Consider the following 22668-nt stretch of genomic DNA (forward strand, 5'->3'; position numbering starts at 1 on the left):
TTGTAGGATTAATGTGATGTAAGAGGCAACCAGTACATCCGTCTCGTTTTGAAATTACTCTTGTGGTTGCTAATGTGAGGAGACAAATACCATATAATACTGTGCTTTTAACATTAAGTGGGTGTATGGGTTCAAAGCAGTAAGTCAATGGCCCACACTCTATTCAGAATAAAATGCCAAACTGGTCAAGGTGCTGTTTAAATTTCTTTCTGCATGGAAATGTTGATTTTTTTTTTTTAACTAAACTTTTTGTGTTGGAATAATCTTCTATTTACAGAAAAGTTGCAAAAACAGTATAGTCTCCATATAGTCCTCCTTCAGTTTCCCAAACATCTAATATCACCATGATCCATGTGTCAAAACTAAGTACTGTACTGACTTTGGTACATTACTCTGAATTTATCTTTTACCAGGTTTTCCATGAATGTCATCTTCTGTTCCAAGACTGAATCTAGGGCACGACAGTGTATTTGATGGTCATGCCTCCTGTGTCTGCCCTGGGCTCTGACAGCAGCCTTTTGGAGTGAAGTAATTAGGAATGGCAGACATCAGGGAGAAAGATTCCTTTCTGAAAAGTCAAGGTGGGGGGACAGAGGGCAAATATTTTAATAAATGCAGATTTTAGATAGATACAGTGTCTTCCTTTTCTCCAACCTTAAAAACCAGATACACATTTTGAAATTTTTAGAAGTTATTATAGTTAGTGAATTAAAAGGGAAATGAGTTGTAAGGGGCTGGTTAAAGAGGTTAGGTATTATGGAAGGAATAAGAGTGAGAACTCCCTACTTGGGGATTAAGCCCGTGTAAAATGTGGCCACACTCTTTAAACTTTGTATGTTGAGGACAGTCCTATGATAGTGTCTTTTCCTTTGACCCAGCTTCCTGGGAGCGTGGGTTGGGACTGCGGGAAGAGGGTGAGAACTCGGCCCCTTTGGGGTAGTGCGTGTCTGGGCACCTGGAGTGGCACGGGCTGACGGTCACAGGGCTCTTCTACTTCTGGCTTCCCCTTTCCATCGTCTGTCCTTCCTCACACGTAGCTCTTCGGAAGCTACACAGTTTAGTCGCGCTAGGAGTTACTATGGAAACAGTGTTTTTCTTTTCTTCTTACTGAGAAACAAAACATTCACAGAAAGGATTACCCATATCCTGATGTTTAAATGAGGATTCATTTTAATAATAAGTATCTGAAAGAGAGACAAACCAACACCGGAAAGAAACATCTGAGTTTCTTGATTCTTAATGACCATCCTTATCCGTGAGGTTGGAAGGATAGAGAGAAGTGAATTTCAATGATTTTTTATTTAAAATGAATTAGGTCATTCATTTAAAATGAAAACTATTTTCAGTTGATGCTTCCGGATCTTTGCTACAAGAAAAATGTTAATCTTTGTTCTAATTTTTTATTTACTTCTGTGAACATTTATAAAAGGTTATTAATTAGCTGACTTCTACCAAGACAGGCTCTTATATATGTGTTATTTTTAAACTTCATCTTAGGACTTAGTGTTGCTTGCCAAAACAACCCCCAAGGCTGTCCCTTTAGAGTTTTTCATTTGGATCGGATGTTAGCGGTAGATGCTGTGCAGGAAAGAGCTCCTTGGGGAGGGTTATTTAATACAGTATCGACTGTAAAGGCATCTCTGAAATATTGGTGCAGACATGCTTTAGAAAGCCACCAAACATCCTGCTGTACACGGTGTAAAAGGACTCTTTCCCCAACATGGATACGTGTCAGTTTTTTTTAATATTTTTAAAAAATTATTTTAATTATGAAAGTATGAGAACACATTTACAGGAGACTTGGAAAATACAGAACAAAGTTACACATAGTTCCACTATATATTACAGTTATTTTTTTAGGTAGGTAACTGAAGGTTTTCAGTAGGAGTCTCAGTATCAAACTCTCAGAACTAATAGAACGGACAGACAGTAGAAGGGATGCAGTGGACGGTAGGAGCACGCATCAGTCCACATGACCGAGAGGATGCGGCTCTCACACAGCAGCAGGGTGCAGACTCTGTTCAGGTTCCTGTAGACTGTGAACCAGGAGACACTGGACCATTTCCAGGGACATGGAACAAGGTGCAAGACTTTCATGGCCTAAAGGTGTTGAAATCATACACTCTGTTCTCTTATCACCGTGGAATTAGGTTCAGTTCATTTCAGTCACTCAGTCGTGTCCAACTCATTGTGGCCCCATGAACCGCACCACACCAGGCCTCCCTGTCCATCACCAACTCCCAGAGTTTACTCAAATTCATGTCCATTGAGTTGGTGATGCCATCCGGCCATGTCATCCTCTGTCATCCCCTTCTCCTCCTGCCCTCAATCTTTCCCAGCATCAGGGTCTTTTCAAATGAGTCAGCTCTTCACATCAGGTGGCCAAGGTACTGGAGTTTCAGCTTCAACATCAGTCCTTCCAATGAACACCCAGGACTGATCTCCTTTAGGATGGACTGGTTGGATATCCTTGCAGTCCAAGGGACTCTCAAGAGTCTTCTCCAGCACCACAGTTCAGAAGCATCAATTCTTCGGTGCTCAGCTTTCTTTATAGTCCAACTCTCATGTCCATACATGACTACTGGAAAAACCATAGCCTTCACTAGACGGACCTTTGTTGACAAAGTAATGTCCCTGCTTTTTAATATGGTGTCTAAGTTGGTCATAACTTTTCTTCCAAGGAGTAAGCGTCTTTTAATTTCATGGCTGCAGTCACCATCTGCAGTGATTTTGGAGCCCCCCAAAATAAAGTCTGTCACTGTTTCCCCATCTGTTTGCCATGGAATGATGGGACTGGATGCCATTAGTTTAGAAATCAAATATCAAAAGATACTTGAAAATAACCCATATATTTTCACGTGCAGCATGGTTTCAGAGTGGTTGGGGGGCAGTGATGTGGGGGTGAGGGGGTAGCTGAGGGAGTTTCAGAGGTGCTCTGGTCAGACATGCGAGCAGCTCTAGACAAGCTGGCCTGACTGGGCACTTCTGTGGCTCGCTTTGTTGCATGGATTTGTCTCAGACATGCTGGCTAATCCTGTGAATTCTTTTCAGAGTGAGTCTGCATGTGAATCTATTGCCTGAAGACGTACTTATTTTTAACGTCCTAGTCACCTCTGTAACGCTGTGTTGTCCCACTTGAAAGTTTGTTTGTTGATTTCAAGGAAGATTAAAGGGGATTCAGATCACTGATTTAATGTTGTGCACAAATCTTGGGTTTTGGGCTTGTATTCCCCAACCCCATGCAATAAGTATTTAAGTAACTTAATTAATTTAATTAAGTATGCATGAAAATGTTTTTAACTTTTCATTACAGGAAATGTTAAATATTAAGAAGTAGAAATAATTGCCCACACACCTGTGACTCAGCTTCCACAGAGGTCGGCCTGTGGGCAGTGGTGTGTGGGGGGTGTGTGGCCCCACGGCGTGAGTTCACAGGCCATAAGGCCGTGTGGTTGGTCCCCAGGTCTCTCTCCTTGTTGATCGGCAGTTAGCCTCGTGCCTGTGGCCATCACACTGCTCATCTCTCTTTCTTTTAGTATCATAGTATTTTAATTTTTGGCGTTTTCTCTTTTTAATGAAAAGATAGAAAGTGACCATGTTGAAGTTGCTGTGATATTTTGGTTCATCCTCAATATGCATAGCATAAGCCAGTCAGAGTCCCGTCTCGTGCGAAGTTAAAGATCACGTGAAATGATGAGTAAAGTCACCCTTTATATAAGAATAAGATATGTGGTCAATCACAGTCGAACTTTTGCCTTCATGTACTTAAAAAGAGTGTTTTACTGTCCAGAGTTTACGCAAAGAATACACCACTAACCAGAGTCAGGGATTTCTTGTGTAATAGGTTATTTACAGCATGCGGGTCTGTGTTATTTGATGCAGCTGCAAGGAACCCTTTCAGGTCACTTAGCGTCTCGTACATGTATGTCGCCTCTTGGCTTGAAGTATAACGTAGGGAGTGTGCTGCGCTTTGTCAGCTTGGCTGGTCTCTTGGCTGGTCAGGGTGTGCTGTGGTTGGGTACATTGGGGTTATTAGGGTGAGACGTTGCACTCTCAACCCTGTTCTGCTAAGACGCCAAGGGCTTCACAGGACTTTTATGGGAAACGCCTCCTTCACATTTTGTACCCGTTGCTTAGAGAGAGGATCACGGTCATTTGATCCTGGCAGTCTGTGTCTCTGATGGAATCTGAAGTGGAGTGGAGGGTCTGAGGGGCATGGATGTTAGTTTATGAAATGTCACCCCTATACCTAGAATACTGCTTTTGTATCAATTCTGTAGTGAAGGTATGAGAAAAATTTGGAAATGCAGTATATCTAGTGTTTCGGGACAGGAAGCATTGAGGAGGTGATACGCAGGCAGAGTCCTGAGGAGGGAACGTTCACCTGGAGGCAGGGCGGAAGCGCATTTCAGGGAGAGGAGACGTCTGCAGGCGCAGCTGCGCACCGTGTGACGTCAGTGTGACGTCAATGTGACGTCAGTGCGCTGCGTGGAGGGGAGCAGGGAAGCGCACGGGAGGAAGTGCTTCCGGTCTGGGTGCTTTCCTGCGCGCTCATTCTGTTTTCCTGGGAAAACTCGACGATGTTACCCACTAGTTTAACTAAATTTTCCAAGATGGTAATGGATTTGTTCCACAAAAATTCATACTGTGGAATCCTTCCTTGTTATAGATATAAATAGCAGTTATGAAATTAGGGAGCTTAGAAATTCATCTTTGAATTTAAACTAATGATAAAGTATTTGGGATTACGTTGTTTTGTTTTTGTAATATATAAGACTGTTAGTGAAAATAAAATGATCTCTTTGCAGTTATGATGGTTCATCTTGTTTGCACATCGCTAATCTCCCCCACTGTGGTAACTATTGGTTCTGAGATCCTAGTTAATTTATCTCTAAAGAAGGGGTTTTTCCTTCATTCTAAGTCATTTCCATTTAAAATTACTTAATTCTCTTTTCTTCACAGTTTTTCAATCTGCCTTTGTGCTGATGGAAAAGATAGCTTGTTTCTTACCGTATCCTGACCGAACCCCGTCTTGGGGAAGTGGCGCCCCTCATGTGCTTCCGTGTGAGGCTCGCCCAGCGTCTCTCTGCCTCCTCCCGGCCCCCTGCCCTGCCTCTGCTGGTCTCTCCACAGCTGTTTAGGGCTGGCGGGTGAGAGTACGGAGGGGGAATGCGAGGGTACTCGCCCCACCCTTTCTCTGTGCCAGGCACGCTTCCAGGCTCCACTTCTCATCCAGACTTCAGCAGATGGGAGAAATGTATTGCTCATATGTGTTTTAGCTGTATGTTGCTGTTAATCTTTAATAAAATACAGTCTAGGTTTTAAGAGAGGAACTTACAGCCATGTTTTAAAGTAACAGAATGTGATTTTAAGATTGGGAAGTAGTTGCCAAAAGCATAATGTTCCTTGTAGTTTTCTGGAATAATTGCCTTAACAGTTATTTGGCATTTTCTTCCAGAGTGGTCTTGGGCCTTCCCTGGCAGCCCAGTGATTAAGACCGCTGGCTCCCGCTGCAGGGCCCGGGTTCCCATCAGGAAGTAAGATCCTGCGTGCCTCGCAGTGAGGCCAGGGGATGGACTGAGAAATAAGACTGTCTCTTGCCACTTTATTTTTTTAAAGTGTTTTTTAACCTGAAGTTCTAGTCATCATCAGCTGTCTCTTAGCTGAGTGGCTTAGCACTTAAGGTTTGAGAAGGACCTTGCGGACTTCCAGACCGACTTCCCTCCTAAATAAAAAAGGGCTGCCGCCTTTCAGACACCGGCGGTGTCTCACAGGATAGTCCTTTCTTAGAAGTGAGCTCAGGTCTTCATCCCTGTACGCGTGGCTCACTGCTCTGGCTTAACCCAAGGCAAGCATTGCAGTCCCTCTCCTGTGTGATGCCCTCTTGACTGTTTGAGTTTCTGCGCCTTCCCCCATGCCTTGGCAAGCCACTTCTAGGAGGAGCATCTCTGGTAATTGCAGCAATTCCCTCATCACTTGGCTCCCAGACTCCTCCTCTTGGTTTTCCTTTGGGTACTCTGCAGTTTCCTGATAGACTTGCCATACCATCCGATGAGCACAGAGGATGTGCCCGCTGTTTACCATTCTTCAGACGTTATTGCAAAATGAGCGAGTGAGTTATTCATTCATGAGGTCAGCAGCAAAATCAAAAGACTCTTTGTTTCTCCCCAACCCCAAATTGCTAATAGGTACATTTTGTTAATAATAAAATCATTTAGCCAGTGAATTGATGTAGTAGTGACAACAAATAGTGGTAACTGACGCTTGTAACTTTCTCCTGTGTGCCAGGGTCTGTTCTGGGTGCTCCACAGTACCCCTGCGGGGCAGGTGCTCACGACAGTGTACAGGGCCGGGCTTTCGAGCTGAAGGAAAGCGCCCTCGAGGAGGTGTCCTCGTCGCCTCCTAGACGTGGCGCGTGAGGTGCCCAGCGTGCTCTGTGCAGCGGGTTCTGCTGCCTTGCCCCTTTCCTTCTGGTTCACTTCCAGTGTTCTGCAGCCGCACGAAGGGACGAAACAAACCGCACTTCAAACAGCAGCTGAGATTTATTGGCTGAAAATATCGCAGGGAAGGCTCAGGGCTTCGTGTGCACGGCTGCCGGTAGCCTGTCGGCTGCTCAGCAGTAGAGCAGAGGGTGGCTCACAGGCACTCTGTGGCGCTGCTGGGGCATCCGACACCGCCGCTGCGTGGACCACTGGCCTTCATGACGGGTGACCAGGAGGGGCTTAGGAAGCCTGAGGCGCCTCCTGCGTCACCCAGGGCAGCTCAGGTCAGTGTCGGTGTTGAGGGCGCTGCTCTTGTCTACCTCTTCCAAAACCAGTCAAGTCTGGCTGTGTCAAGAACTGATCATACATGGTTAACCAGGTCTCTGCATCTGGTCATATTATATTTTGAAGTGCAGTCACTTTCATCTGAGTGTTAGACCAGTGTAAAAATACATGGTGTGTGTCCATGTGAACCAGGGCACTTCGGTTGTGTCTGACTCTCCGTGACTGCAGCCCACCAGGCTCCTCTGTCCATGGGATTCTCCAGGCTAGAACACTGGAGTGGGTTGCCGTGCCCTCCTCCAGGGGATCTTCCTGACCCAGGGACCGAACCTGCATCTCCTGTCTCCTGCGTCAGCAGGCAGGTTCTTTACCAGTAGCGCCCCTTGAGAAGCCCCCCCTCCAAATAAATACATGGAGTCTTAAGTGTTTAATTTCCATGATATATTTACTTACCTTGGAAGATGCCAGTGTTTGTAACCCAGAGTATTGGATTATCTGCAACTATTCTGAAGAGTTAGATCCTTCTACCCACTGGTCTGATTTATTTTATAAAGTAAGGAATGCTAGAATAATTGAAGAAAATCCCAGTGAGCTCTCGAGGTCAAACGTACCGGACCTTGTATGTTAGACTGGAACTTAAGCATTGAGGTGTTTGCATAATTTGTATTTTAAATAGAAAACCAAGTAGCTTGTTTCTAGGCTCTTTAGAAATATTTCTGTTTAACATGAATTTATGTTATCTCTTATAATAGAAAGCTCAAATGTAAGACTTTTGGGGTCAGTGATCTTCCCCCCGTCCTTTGTGGAGGGGCGGCCCCTTGAGGAAGCGCTCAGAGGCTCTCCAGTGGTCCCACTCTAAGGAGCTTGTTTCCATGTATTCTGCCAATAAGGAAATGAGGAAGGAACTCTGAGTTCAGATTTGATCTCCACCCAAGCCGAGTCCTATTTTCCTGTTCTTACCGAGAAACACAATGGGATTTCTGTATGTGCAAAGGAGGCCACTCTGGGTCTGGAGACCCGATGAGCAATGCCGGAGGCCTTGGGGACCTTCTCCGAGCCTCTCATCGTGCGTGTGGCTCCGAGAGGGCGAGGCTCCGGGCCTGCTCATCTGGTTTCCACCATCCCACACGCTCCTGGGACGTGTCCCGCGGCTCTGCCTGCTCCTGGGGGTACAGTGCCAGTCCGCACAGGGGCCTGCGAGGACCTGTCCATCTTGTCCCGAGAGGGGACCGTCAGCGCTGGACAGCCGGGGGCTCGAGGTCTGTGCCCTCTGCCCCTCTGCACTGCTGTACGTGCCTTCTTGAATTATGCTTGTTGGGTATCTGTGCCCTCCAGGGGCCTGCGTTCTGAAGATGATCAGTCCAGGGCTGCTTCCTAGAGGCGGGTGGTGATCACGCTGACGGGGCACTCGTCCCCTTCACTCGCCTGGCAGGGAGCTCGGGATGCCTTGCGGGAACTCTAGGCCTAAATTTCTCAGTGTTGGTGCTCCTTACTGTCACGCGTGCTTAGTCACTTCACTCCTGTCCAACTCCTTGTGACGCTGTGGACTGTAGCCCGCCAGGCTCCTCCGTCCATGGGATTCTCCAGGCAAGAATACTGGAGTGGTTGCCATTTCTTCCTCCAGAGGCTCTTTGCCACTCAGGGACCGAGCCCACATCCCTGGTGTCTCCTGCGTTGCGGGCGGGCCCTCTAGTGCCGCGCCCCCGGGGAGCCTGGCTTCCCTGTCACCCCTGGTCCTCTCGCAGGGACTCCTGTTTGTCTGCTTACCCGTCAGTCAGTCATCCGCCTAACGCTTCTCTTCTCTCTTTCTCTCTCTCTCCTTCCTTCGTTCCTTTTCCAGCCTGCCGCTCTCTGTACTGCTTTATTTGGTCTCCTAACTACGTTCTAACAGGTCCCTCACAGTCTCAGTAAGCTGCCTCTGGGAACTCGCAGCCGCTCCGGGAACACCCTCGCCCGCTGAGCTCCCGCTCTCCTTTGCGCTTGGCTGTGGCGGCCTCTCCACATCCTCTTAGTCTTCATTTATTCGATTACATCTGGTTTAGAATACTGTGCAAACTTGTGTATTTTATTTCTTGGATTTTTAGCTGTTTCATATCATTTACTCATTTAAGGCTAAGACATAATTGCCAATGCAGGGATCAAACCTGGGTTTCCTGCGTTGCAGGCTGACTGTTTACCGTCTGAACCACCAGGGACGCCTAAAGAAATAATAAAATATCAGAACTTCAGGTAGAACTTAATAAATCCAAAATCGTTAGTTTGATATGCCCGTATGAGGACATTATTAATGTATATATTGTAATTAATTTTATAGGAAGGTTTTCTGCATCTGCTGTTAAGCAGATTTTATGAAATGATAATGAAGGCAGGTTCAAGAAATGAGAGGTCATTGTGAAAAGGTCTGGAATCAAGGCATTACGTATGTTTGTAGAATTTTTTTTAAGAAATTATTTCATGTTTTGGAGCAGTGACAGTTTAAAGTTTATTAAAATGAGAAAATCTCTCTGATATCAAGTATTACAAAACTTTTATTGATGAGGATGAAATTAAAAGTAAGTTGTTAGAGTACTTAGCTAGTAAAGATGAATAAACCCTACCATAAACTCATGTTCTCCTACATGCTTATGCCTTCCCAAAGCATCTGGAAGCGGGGAGTGGGGTAAGAATTAAAACCAAGTAAGTTGAGGTCAAGAATTTTTTTACAGAAATTTAGTAAACTCCCCAGAGACTCTCCCTATAGCCAGGGCATAATTTCCCAAACCACTGAAGGCTAGGCCAGAGCAATTAATGACTCATAAAGCCAGTTTACAGCAATATTTTACTTTGCACAGCGGAATTATTTATGCTGTTTCAGCTGATTCAACCAAGCCTTTCAGAATCATTCTGTTTAATTTTGAGCCTGCTTTGCACATAATAAGGATAAACAGTATTTCACTATAGTGGGGACAAAAAAAATCATCTGGGTGTCATTCTGAACTTTCCCTTGCTTGTGGAAGACGACTGTCCACTAAGTGAATGGTAGGAATAATGGGAGTGATGTAGAGTGCAGGCCTGTTGCAAAAGGAAGACGATAATTTCCGAAGCACAGAGAGGGGATGGGTTAGGGCTAGGAGAGAGGCACTGGTTGAGAAACATAGCCCACCAGACTCAGAGCAGAGATCGCTGATGCAAGGCTCCTAACAGCTGGCAGAGAGTCGACCGAGGAAAGGGTCCAGCTGAGTGGGATGGTAGAGTTGTGTAGAAGCCTGGTAGATAATCCGGAAAGTTTGTTGTTCATATTACCATTTTTTTGTGGTTAGTCTGCAGTGTTCTTTGGGGAAATAATTTGAGGGCCCAGTGGGCTTTTTGTTCATATGTGTTTATATGTTCCAGCCCTCAAGCTGGAAAAGACGGCTTCTTGAGCCAGTGGCTGGGCCGTGTGTGCACGCTCAGTCGCGCCCAGCTCTCTGCAGCCCACGGACCAGACCCGCCGGGCTGCCCTGTGCATGGCAAGACCCCTTCTGCAGAGGCTCTTCCTGACTCAGGGATCAGGCCCGTGTCCGTGCGTCTCCTGCACGGGCAGGTGGACTCTTCTGCTGCTGGGAAGCTACGGTCGGGACTCACGTGCTGTGTAATGTGTCTCCCAACGTGTGTAGGCTCATGGGGGGAAATGTCTCATTTGATTTACTGACTCTAAATTATTAGCCTCGGATTTTTTGGTCATTTTTAATACAAACTAGTACTGATTTCCCAAGCCATGGTGACTTGAACTGATCTTCTGAAACCTGACTCCGTTCACATGTGGTTCACTCATGGTCTATGAGGAATGACATCAAACCATCTTTGCTCTGGGCTGAGGGCTCTGGGAGGAGAAGGGGATGACAGAGGATGAGATGGCTGGATGGCATCACTGACTCGATGAGTCTGAGTGAACTCCGGGAGTTGGTGATGGACAGGGAGGCCTGGCGTGCTGTGATTCATGGGGTTGCAAAGAGTCGGACACGACTGAGCGACTGAACTGAACTGAACTGAGGGCTCTGTTAGGAGTGGACCGTGGCAGTTACAGGAGCCTCCCTCTGGGTAGGACTTGAACTTGAGGCTGTCATTCAGACTCTGTGTGGCTGGGCCTTCACCATGCGACCTTGGGCAGACCCTTTAACTTTCATCTTTGAAGTGGAGATCAGCCCTTACTGTGCTGAGTTACTGTGAAGACGAAATTAAAAGACGCTTGCTCCTTGGAAGGAAAGCTATGACAAACCTAGACAGCATATTAAAAAGCAGAGACATCACACTGCCAACAAAGGTCCACACAGTCAAAGCTATGGTTTTTCCAGTAGTCATGTATGGATGTGAGAGTTGGACCATAAAGAAGGTTGAGTGCCGAAGACTTGATGCTTTTAAACTGTGGTGTTGGAGAAGACTCTTGAGAGTCCCTTGGACTGCAAGGAGATCCAACCAGTCCATCCCAAAGGAGATCAGTCCTGAGTGTTCATTGGAAGGACTGATGCTGAAGCTGAAACTCCAATACTTTGGCCACCTGATGCGAAGAGCTGACTCATTTGAAAAGACCCTGGTGCTGGGAAAGATTGAAGGCAGAGAAGAAGGGGACATCAGAGGATGAGATGGTTGGATGGCATCACCGACTCAAGGGACATGAGTTTGGCTGGGCTCCGGGAGTTGGTGGAGCTCATCGCAGGCTTGGGGAGGCCTGGCGTGCTGCAGTCCATGGGGTTGCAAAGGGCTGGACACGACTGAGCAGCTGAACAACAGCCACAGTAAGAGGCTGCTTGCCGTGAGGGGTATAGAGGTGGCTCTCTCCTTTCTTCCATTTCCTGCCTTGAGGAGGGTTTTAGATTTAATAGGCGCTGTGTAGGCAGGTTACAGCCTCTGTGGTTAGACCTGTTGGTAGTTCTTTCATCTGGGAGTTGCGTAAAACCTCTTTGTGATGGCGGCCTTACCTGCCCAGGCTGATCCAGGGGGAAGCCCTTGAATCTCCTTAATTGCAGGGCCTGGCACAGGGCAGAGGTGCCGCTCGCGGTTCGGTTCTCGTGGTCGTCTTGGCCGCCCTCTGCCATCAGGACGTGTCTGGTTTCTGCTCTTCACCTCGCCCTGTTCCGCCATGACCCCCACAGGCCCCTTCCTTGCTGGGCTTTTGCCCTGAGCCGTCCTCCCCCTGGCTTCCAGCAGGAACAGGCTTGCGATCCAGAATGAGGAAAGAAATCAAGTCCGACTTGACATTTAATCATTATTTCGTAGTTGTCCAGGCAGAGTGTTTATTCAGCCTGATGCTTCAGCCAAAAGGGAACACGTCCTCTGCAGAGCAGTCCCTGTCGGAGGAACGCCCCGGCCAGGTTGATGGCTGGTGAGAGACGAGGGCGGTGAAGCAGGGCCGTGTCATCGTCCCAGGAAGCGCTCCCGAGGGCCGCACTCAGCGCGGGGCAGTCCCCCTCTGTGAGCCTAACAGTCAGACAGAGACTCTTCTTGGAACCTTTGCACGACCACCCATTTTGCTGAAGCCGGAATCTTTACAGTGACCTCAAAGGAGCTGCCAGGATCTCCTTACCTTTTCACTGAAGTCTTTATATCGCGATCACATTGCTTTTTTCTCAGTTAAACGCACAGACACGGAAGAGCACAAAGACTAACATGACAATTCCTGGTTGTCTAACACTCTGACGTGTGCGTGCTAAGTCACTTCAGTCGTGTCCAGCTCTTTGTGACCCCGTGGACTGTCGCCCGCCAGGCTCCTCTGCCCGTGGGATTCTCCAGGCAAGAACACTGGAGTGGGCTGCCATGCCCTCCTCCAGGGATGGAACCCGTGTCTCTTGCGTCTCCTGCACTGGCCGACGGGCTCTTCACCGCTGGTGCCAGCTGGGAAGACGCAGCTCCTCGTACTTTCCGTCCTTACGGCGCAGTGGATGACCAGACACGTTCCAGATCCCTGTCTTTCCGTTCCTGCTTTCATCTCCCTCCCTGCTCCCCTAGAGGCAGTCACTGGCATTGATCTGACACGGCCACTGTGTGTGCTGTGCTTAGTTGCCCAGTCGTGTCCAGCTCTTTGTGACCCCGTGGACTGTAGCCTGCCAGGCTCCTCTGTCCACGGGATTCTCCAGGCAAGAACACTGGAGTGGGGTAGCCTTTCCCTTCTCCAGAGGATCTTCCCAACCCAGGGACTGAACCCAGGGTCTCCCGCATTGCAGGTGGATTCTTTACCGTCTAAGCCACCTGGGACTGACCAGTGTGTGGCATGTAGCTTTACTCACATATAACTATTCATGCATAATACATGGAATCATCATGTGTGTTAGAATTTTTTGATGCATAATATTATATGTGAAATTGTACAGCCTGCGTTATTTATTTGGGGCTTGGGTTTTTAATGAGTCCAGGTTGATGCACACAAATCTAGTCCAGCCATTTTAACTGCAGCTCTGAGTGGCAGGCTCACTCGCTCTTGTGGGTTCAGAATACGTATCCCAGAGAAGGCCTTGGATTAGCCTGGCCGGGGTCACATGCCAGTCCCAGCTGGATCAGCTTGTGGGCTCAGCAGTGCGGCTCGGATGGCTGGAGCTGTGAGCACACGCCTCCCGCCCCTGGAGCAGCGTGCTCTGCAGCTCCCACTGGGATCTCGTGCAGCTGAAGGCTTGTTACGGGAAGAAGTGGGAAAGGATTTGGGGCAGGCAGAAGCACAGATTGCCCAGTGAGCTCCAACCTGAGCTTGGCCGGCGGGGCCTCTGGGGGCCTCCTGTGGCGCCTGAGGCCCTGCTCCGTGCCAGTGCCCAGACGATTGCTGAAACTCGTGTCAGAGTGTGTTGCTTGGGAAGACCCCTGCAGAAGGAAACGGCAACGCACGCCAGTGTTCTCGCCTGGAGAATCCCATGGACAGAGGGGCCTGGCGGGCCGCAGTCCACAGGCCGCAGAGAGGCAGGCCCAGCGAAGTGACCGAACGAAGCACCGGAGACAGCCCATGCGTGCCGACCTCCCGCGGTGCTCTCACTCGGGCCGCCCCTCGGGGATGGGAGGCCCGACGCGCCGTCACGTCCTCACCACAGGCTGGCACCTGGGTGGACGAGTCTGAGTGATCCTTTCAACCTCACTTCCCATAAGTGGGTTCTGCCAGGGAATCTTGTGTGGCCGTGGCATGTTTGCACCGGCTTTACAGGCCCATTAAATTCTGGCCTTTTTTTCACATCATTTGATTGCGTGGGTGACCTGGCCCTGTTTGGGAGTTTCTTTTTCTTACTTAAGGGTGAAAATTCAAAGGAAGATGAAATTGCTGAAACGTGAACTCAGACTGACTTTGTAAAATCTTTTGAGTTGAGCCCTGCCAGCCCTTCTCCTAGCTTTCATCGGTCCTTTCCAACCTCAGAGGTGCCATCACCAGTGTTTGTCATGCAGATTTACTCCTGAGTACCTTTTTTAGCATCAGGAGAATGTGGGTTCTGGTGAGTGTGAGACGTGTTTGGAAGTAGTCATAGCAGTCACCAGTTATGGAGTGCTGTCTCTGAGCCAGCTATGTAGACGGAGGTGTCATCTTAATGCCTGTTAAACCGGGGACAAAACCGGAGTTTAGAGAACTCGGCGGGGCACTCAGGCTCTCTCAGCTCGGGATGATGGAACCAGAGCCAACCCCCCTGAGAACCACGTTCCGCTGCCTTTTGTAATCACAGAAGAGTGAAGCTGGGGTTTGGTAACAGAAAAGGGCATCAGACTGATCACAGACAAGGAGTGGAGGTTTTGCTGTGAAGCTTTGGTGAAGATAAAGAGCGTGAGGAGGTATCGACCCAGCTCCTGGAGCAGTAACCCCACAGCCTTGGGGGGCGAGAGGAGCCAAGGTTTGTGTCAGTGGTCCTAAAGCCATGTCCATGGCGCAGATCGGCACCGTGGTTCCCAGCATACGAGGGAGAGAAGCGCAGGGCGCCCAGAGCTGTTTCTGCCTCCAGCACGCCCTGTAGCCCTGGGACTCTGGCTATCATGGGAGTCATTTAGCTGGGGATACTTTGAATATGTGGATAAACATTTAGACGTGCAGTAAATTTCACTTAGATCACCTACACGGAGCAAAAGTGACACCGCGGGAGGCAGGACCTGAAAAGTTTACAACGGGCAGTAGTGGAATCTGACTGTGTGCTGCTGTTACTATTAAACGTAAATGCAAGGCCACTGAGCGCGCTTTTCTTTGTGCTGTTTTTAAATCAGTATTTACAAGGGCTTCTGTTTAAGTTCAGTGTCGACCTTAGTGTCTGTCTCCCAACCCTGCAGTTCACTCCAAGGTGTCTCACATTAGTTAGCCCTGAATGCCCTTACCATGGATGTGTCGGGGGACATGACCCCTGTAGCTGGCGGGGCCTGGGTGCCACTGCACCTGGCAAGGGTGGCCAGTGCTCCGTGTCACCTGTCTCCTGTGCGGGGGCACTGTCAGCACCCTCCGGGGGGGCCACTGTCAGCACCTTCCGGGGGGGGCACAATTTCCTCCCGTGGTAATGCTTTAATCTGCTCAGTTCAGTGCAGTCGCTCAGTCGTGTCCGACTCTTTGCGACCCCATGAATCGCAGCACACCAGGCCTCCCTGTCCATCACCATCTCCCGGAGTTCACTCAGACTCACGTCCATCGAGTCCGTGATGCCATCCAGCCATCTCATCCTCTGTTGTCCCCTTCTCCTCCTGCCCCCAATCCCTCCCAGCATCAGAGTCTTTTCCAATGAGTCAACTCTTCGCATGAGGTGGCCAAAGTACTGGAGTTTCAGCTTCAGCATCAGTCCTTCCAAAGAAATCCCAGGGCTGATCTCCTTTAGGATGGACTGGTTGGATCTCCTTGCAGTCCAAGGGACTCTCAAGAGTCTTCTCCAACACCACAGTTCAAAAGCATCAATTCTTCGGTGCTCAGCCTTCTTCACAGTCCAGCTCTCACTTCCATACATGACCACTGGAAAAGCCATAGCCTTGACTAGATGGACCTTTGTTGGCAAAGTAATGTCTCTGCTTTTGAATATGCTATCTAGGTTGGTCATAACTTTTCTTCCAAGGAGTAAGCGTCTTTTAATTTCATGGCTGCAGTCACCATCTGCAGTGATTTTGGAGCCCGAAAAAATAAAGTCTGGCACTGTTTCCCCATCTATTTCCCATGGAGTGATGGGACCGGATGCCGTGATCCTTTGCTCAGTCCTGTCTAAACGCTCTTGGTTTGGATTTGAATAATGGTGCTGATTGCGTAGCGAGTCTGTGCTCCCACATGAGGTTACCTTGTTTCTGTCTGTGGAAAACAGTTACAGGGTGAAGGATGCTCTGGAAGCTGAACTGTGGCTTTTATCCCCCTGTAGGTCGCGTCACAGCGCGTTAGCTCAGTGGACCTCTCCTGCTGTAGCCTGGAGCATCTGCCTGCCAACCTCTTCTACAGCCAAGACCTCACTCATCTCAATTTAAAACAGAACTTTCTAAGGCAGAATCCCAGTCTACCAACTGCACGGGGGCTCAGTGAACTGCAAAGGTGAGCGTGCAGAAGCGGGTGGATAACTAGGACGGGGAGGAGGTGTCAGCTTCTGATTGTTTCTGGACTGTTCAGGTGGAAAAGCTACAGTGGGGAACCTTTCTCTTTCAGAGGCTGGGTAGCAGGACTCTGGTAGTGAAGACACTGTCAGTTCTCATTCTCAGATTGTCCTCAGGGTCCCTCTTCGAAATGAATGATGTAGATATTCATTAACTGGATACATTTGTACAAGAAGAGCACTTCTCCTAAACCACTTGTATTTCTTAACCAATCTACAAATGTGTCTGGGAAGTTAATATTTGGTGTGTTACTTCTGAACTATAGGGGTTTGGTCAGACACTTCTTTCAAAATTTACAAAAAGGTCAGTTTTTTCCATGAAAAGAAGTTTCCTTTGAAATCTAAGAACTAAAGTTTAAATCCATTAATACCACATTATCTGGGTGATTAGTGTATAGGTTTCAAGAGTAACACGGTAAATGAAGAGGGTCTGCCCTTTCATAACTAGAGGGCAGGGACTTTAATCTACATCTTTCTGAAATAGATTGAAGGATTTACCAAATTTTCTTTCTTTCTTTCTCTTTTGAGCAATGATCAATCTTGATTCTGTGGTAAATAAAGCCTCTGATGCTTATGTATTTGTTGCAAATATATGAGACAGTTACTCCAGAAGGATATAACTTTTAAAGAAAGAATGAATAGTCCATTTGTTTGTAAATGCCTGTTAATGATCATAGATTTAGCTATGATCATTAACCATTGTGATTATGTGTTTAAGATTTTTAACATCCAGAAAGAATAATCCATTAGTATTAATGTGAAGTTTGTGTGGATATGTTAGAGAAGGGAAGAGTGTTTCAATTGTCTTTTCAGATAATTGTGAGTATACTTTGATATGCTCGGTCGCTAAGTTGTGTCCGACTCTTAGCAACCCTGTGGACTGTTGTCCACCAGCAAGAACACTGGAGTGGGTTGCCGTTTCCTCTCCAGGTTATCTTCCTGCCTCAGGGATTGAACCTGGGTCTCCTGCATTGCAGGCGGATTTAAGTGGTAATTTCTTACATGTGGATTTCAATGTGGAATGTAAAACCCTTTCAGTAGACTTTCAAAATTCTTCTACATTAGGATACACTGGTCTTCCTGGCACTTTGAGTGGATCTTTGCCCATACATCATTTCATTGCATTAAGTGTTGGTCATTTGGAAAATACTGGTTTGTTGGGATAATACAGATATTCCAAATGTTAACATTCTTCGTTATGCTGTTTCAAGGAGTGGCTGTTGTTAATATCACCACTGATCTCATCAGAAAAAATTCTGAAGTATTGGGAAGTTGTCAGGCTCACTGGGGAAACGAGTTTTCCAGCATTTTAAATTTCAGTCGAAAGCTTGAAGGCTAGCCTTGGCAACAAATGCTGTCAGTTGTTTTCCCTGAAGTGACCTTCTCACTTCACTGTAGAGAAAGTGTCTGCCAAGAGCCCAGGTCTGAGCACTGAGCTTGTCGATTGTGCTTCCAGCTGAAAGTGGTGTTCCGTGCACACTGTGACCAGTGCGGCTGGCAGCTCACACGGTCGTGCGAGTGTTTCCTTGGGGTAACGGCTCACTGCGTAGGGCAGGGCCCTTTGTGTGCACTTCACGTTTCATCACCCAGGAAATGAAGAAGATGCACACAAGGGTTGAGACGTAGTACAGGTAACTTTCTTGCCTCCTCATGGGCAGTTTTAAAGTACAATTGGAGTTATGCATTTTTTGAAAGAGCATTTTGGTTCTGATGCACTGGCCAGGAAGAGTCCTGGGACAGTCGGGACAGTTGGCGCCTCAGTGAATTAGCTCCCAGGGCAGTAAGAACCCAGAAAGGTGTGCTCAAGCACGTCCTTATTTTTCCCTGGAGCTTTGGTTACAGTGAAAGGGAACCACAGGGCACTTCTCCAACTTGGGTGTTTATATGCCCTATGCACTGATAATACTATTTTTACTGACTCTCTCGTAATAAAGTTACTGTGATTTTTTTTTTTTTTTTTTTGGCTAAAGGGTAATATCGTCATTTAGCCTGTCTTGGGTGTTTGAAAAATGTTTTTGAAGCATTCTTGTGTATTTCCCATCAAGAATTTTGCATCATGCTGTGCAATCCTGTCGTCTTAGAACAGAAAGGGGCTGCAGTCCATCCAGACCAACACTTTCACTCCAGAGGCGAGGCAGAGGGAGACGTGAGATGCCAGGATCAGATTAACACTTACCTTCTCTTCTGGGAGCCGGTTAGGGGGATGTGATTTGGGAATGGTTTGAAGAGGGTTTGAGCTGCGTCCATAACGTTTATTTCTTTTAAAAAGTTAGAGACAAATAGGCAACAGGTTCAAAATGCTCTAGTGTTTGAGAAGCTGAGCAGCACATGCTTGGGTGCTCGTTACTGTTTTCTGTGTTTTCCTGTTTGTGCATTTCGCAATAATCCAAAAATTAAACCCTAAACAAAAAGAAAATCAAAATGCGCGGATAGCCCCAAAGAGTCAGCATTTATGGACTAAATAGAGAAGTCTCTGGGCAGAGGGATCTTGGGGGCATTGCCCTGCCTGTTGGTGCTTTCAGAAGCTCCTGACTGATCCCCCATGTCTGTTGATTCCAAATCTGTAAGTAGCTGTTCAGTGCGTCCACCCTTCTCTGCTTCCCGTCTCTGAGCACACACCCTCTCCAAGCAGCTGTCAGCTCTCGCCTGGGCTGTGGCAGAGGCTGGGGAGCAGCGGTCATCCCACTGTCGTCCCTCTTGCAGAGGCTGGGGAGCAGCGGTCATCCCACTGTCGTTCTCCCACTGCAGTTCACCCTCGTTCGCTTTCTCGGCTTCTGTTTTGTGCCTTTCTTGGTTTTGTTTTGTATTTTAAAAAATTTAAACTTTTGTCCCATGAAAGTAATATTTTATATAAATTTGTAAAAAATCTGGCAATAAGAAAAGACACAGGTGCTTGGAACTCCAGCCCCTCCTTACACCAAGTCCTGCCCCCCGACAGCTGCTTCTGATTCTCGGGGCTCCCTGCGTGCTGTCTTCTCCTTCTTCCCAGGTAGTACGTACCTGCTGCTGTTTCTGAACTCTTCGTTATTGGACTGCGGTTGACATCGCTGTGGAAAGTGGCGATTTGCTTCTCCTCCCTGTCTCCAGCCGCTCAGCCCTGCGCCCCGACCGCTGCTCCCCTCAGCCTCTCGGTGTGGAGGTGTCCGTGTTCGGTTAAGTTGCTGTTGAAGGCTGACATCACTTTGAGTATGCAACTGTAATTCATCCCTAAGGCACTTCAATGCGGTGGATGGTAGCATAGAGATGAGCGTCCTTTTCCTTTTCTCTCATGCTATTAAGGTGACAGAACTCTAACCCTCTTCTCAACGCCCTTTTCCTAGAGACTGCTTCCTTCCTGGAGCCAGCATGGGTGCTGCTCAGGAGGTCTGGTACCCCCCTGTTCTCCTGGGGGTGCCTTTCACCACCTCCCTGATGCTGCCCTTTTCGTCTCGCTGGGGCTTTCCATATGCTGTCCTGTGTCTAGCAGCTCCTTCTTGGGTAACTCCTCCTTTTTAGTGGGGAATCTTCTAGGATCCTCCTGAGAAAGGGGACATGGGGACAAATTTATTACATACTTTGTATCTCTAAAAATATTTTCTCGTCTGTTTGATGATTTGACTGGTTTCTGGATGAAAAACACGTTTCCTCAGGATTCTGAAGCCAGTGCACCAGGGTCGTTTAGCTTCTACAGTTGCTACTAAACAGCGTCACACACTCTGATCTTCGCTTTGTAGCCCTTCTTTCTTCTTTTTTTCTTGAACAACTCTAAAGAGGTTTTCAGTTCAGTTCAGTCGCTCAGTCAGGTCCGACTCTTTGCGACCCCATGAACCACAGCACGCCAGGCCTACCTGTCCATCACCAACTCCCCGAGTCCACCCAAACCCATGTCCATTGAGTCAGTGATTCCATCCAGCCATCTCGTCCTCTGTCGTCCCCTTCTCCTCATGCCCAAAATCTTTTTCAGCATCAGGGTCTTTTCAGATAAGTCAGTTATTTGCATCAGGTGGCCAGAGTATTGGATCTTCAGCCTCAGCATCAGTCCTTCTAATGCACACCCAGGACTGGTCTCCTTTAGGACGGACTGGTTGGATCTCCTAGCAGTCCAAGGGACTCTCGAGTCTTCTCCAACACCACAGTTCAAAACCATCAATTCTTCAGCGCTCAGCTTTCTTCACAGTCCAACCCTCACATCCATACATGACCACTGGAAAAATGATAGCTTTCTAGTCTTAACTAGACGGACCTTTGTTGGCAAAGTGATGTCTCTGCTTTTCAATATGCTGTCTAGGTTGGTCATAACTTTCCTTCCAAGGAGTAAGCATCTTTTCATTTCATGGCTGCAATCACCATCTGCAGTGATTTTGGAGCCCCCAAAAATAAAGTCTGACACTGTTTCCATTGTTTCCCCATCTATTTCCCATGAAGTGATGGGACCGGATGCCATGATCTTCGTTTTCTGACTGTTGAGCTTTAAGCCAGCTTTTTCACTCTCCTCTTTCACTTTTATAAAGAGGCTCTTTAGTTCTTCACTTTCTGCCATAAGGGTGGTGTCATCTGCATATCTGAGGTTATTGATATTTCTCCCGGCAGTCTTGATTCCAGCTTGTGCTTCCTCCAGCCCAGTGTTTCTCGTGATGTACTCTGCATATAAGTTAAATAAGCAGGGTGACAGTATACAGCCTTGACGTACTCCTTTTCCTATTTGGAACCAGTCTGTTGTTCCATGTCCAGTTCTAACTGTTGCTTCCTGACCTGCATATAGGTTTCTCAAGAGGCAGGTTAGGTGGTCTGGTATGCCCATCTCTTTCAGAATTTCCACAGTTTATTGTGATCCACAGAGTCAAAGGCTTTGGCATAGTCAGTAAAGCAAAGTAGATGTTTTTCTGGAATGCTTTTGCTTTTTCGATGATCCAGTGGATGTTGGCAATTTGATCTCTGGTTCCTCTGCCTTTTCTAAAACCAGCTTGAACATCAGGAGGTTCACAGTTCAAAACTGACCTTTTCCAGTCCTGTGGCCACTGCTGAGTTTTCCAGATTTGCTGGCATATTGAGTGCAGCACTTTCACAGCATCATTTTTCAGGATTTGAAATAGCTCAACTGGAATTCTATCACCTCCACTAGCTTTGTTTGTAGTGATGCTTCCTAAGGCCCACTTGACTTCACATTCCAGGATGTCTGGCTCTAGGTGAGTGATCACACCATCATGATTGTCCGTGTCGTGAAGATCCTTTTTGTACAGTTTTTCTGTATATTCTTGCCCCCTCTTCTTAATATCTTCTGCTTCTGTTAGGTCGGACGGACGCCTTCTGTTAGGTCTTCATTTCTGTCCTTTCTTGAGTCCATCTTTGCATGAAATGTTCCCTTGGTATCTCTAATTTTCTTGAAGAGATCTCTAGTCTTTCCCATTCTGTTGTTTTCCTCTATTTCTTTGCATTGATCACTGAGGAAGGCTTTCTTATCTCTCCTTGCTGTTCTTTGGAACTCTGCGTTCAGATGGGTGTATCTTTCCTTTTCTCTTTTGCTTTTCACTTCTCTTCTTTTCACGGCTATTTGTAAGGCCTCCTCAGACAGCCAGTTTGCCTTTTTCCAGTTCTTTTTCTTGGGGATGGTCTTGATCCCTGTCTCCTGTACAATGTCATGAACCTCCATCCATGGTTCTTCAGGCACTCTATCTATGAGATCTAGGCCCTTAAATCTATTTCTCACTTCCACTGTATAATCATAAGGGATTTGATTTAGGTCATACCTGAATGGTCTAGTGGTTTTCCCTACTTTCTCAGTTTAAGTCTGAATTTGGCAATAAGGAGTTCATGATCTGAGCCATAGTCAGCTCCTGGTCTTGATTTTGCTAACTGTATAGAGCTTCTCCATCTTTGGCTGCAAAGAATATAATCAATCTGATTTCAGTGTTGACCATCTGGTAATGTCCATGTGTAGAGTCTTCTCTTGTGTTGTTGGAAGAGGGTGTTTGCTATGACCAGTGCGTTCTCTTGGCAAAATTCTATTAGTCTTTGCCCTGCTTCATTCTGCATTCCATGGCCAAATTTGCCTGTTACTCCAGGTGTGTCTTGACTTCCTACTTTTGCATTCCAGTCCCCTATAATGAAAAGGACATCTTTTTTGGGTGTTAGTTCTAGAAGGTCTTATAGGTCTTTATAGAACTGTTCAGCTTCTTCAGCATTACTGGTTGGGGCATAGACTTGAACTACTGTGATATTGAATGGCTTGCCTTGGAAACAGAGATCCTTTTGTTGTTTTTGAGATTGCATTGAAGTACTGCATTTTGAACTCTTTTGTTGACTAAGATGGCTACTCCATTTCTTCTAAGGGATTCCTGCCCACAGTAGTAGATACAATGGTCATCTGAATTAAATTCACCCATTCCAGTCCATCTTAGTTC

General features: G+C 47.2%; 1 protein-coding gene across 1 annotated transcript in view; it reads left to right on the forward strand.

The window, feature by feature from the left end:
- Positions 1 to 22668, forward strand: part of PHLPP1 (PH domain and leucine rich repeat protein phosphatase 1) — a 232258-nt gene that overhangs the window by 121214 nt on the left and 88376 nt on the right. Inside the window, exon 4 of the mRNA XM_042239364.1 lies at positions 16064 to 16230. Within this exon, the coding sequence (XP_042095298.1) occupies positions 16064 to 16230 (167 nt within the window). The remainder of the gene's footprint in view (positions 1 to 16063; positions 16231 to 22668) is intronic.

The sequence above is a fragment of the Ovis aries genome, chromosome 23 (genome assembly GCF_016772045.2).
Source record: "Ovis aries strain OAR_USU_Benz2616 breed Rambouillet chromosome 23, ARS-UI_Ramb_v3.0, whole genome shotgun sequence".
Classification (NCBI taxonomy): domain Eukaryota; kingdom Metazoa; phylum Chordata; class Mammalia; order Artiodactyla; family Bovidae; genus Ovis; species Ovis aries.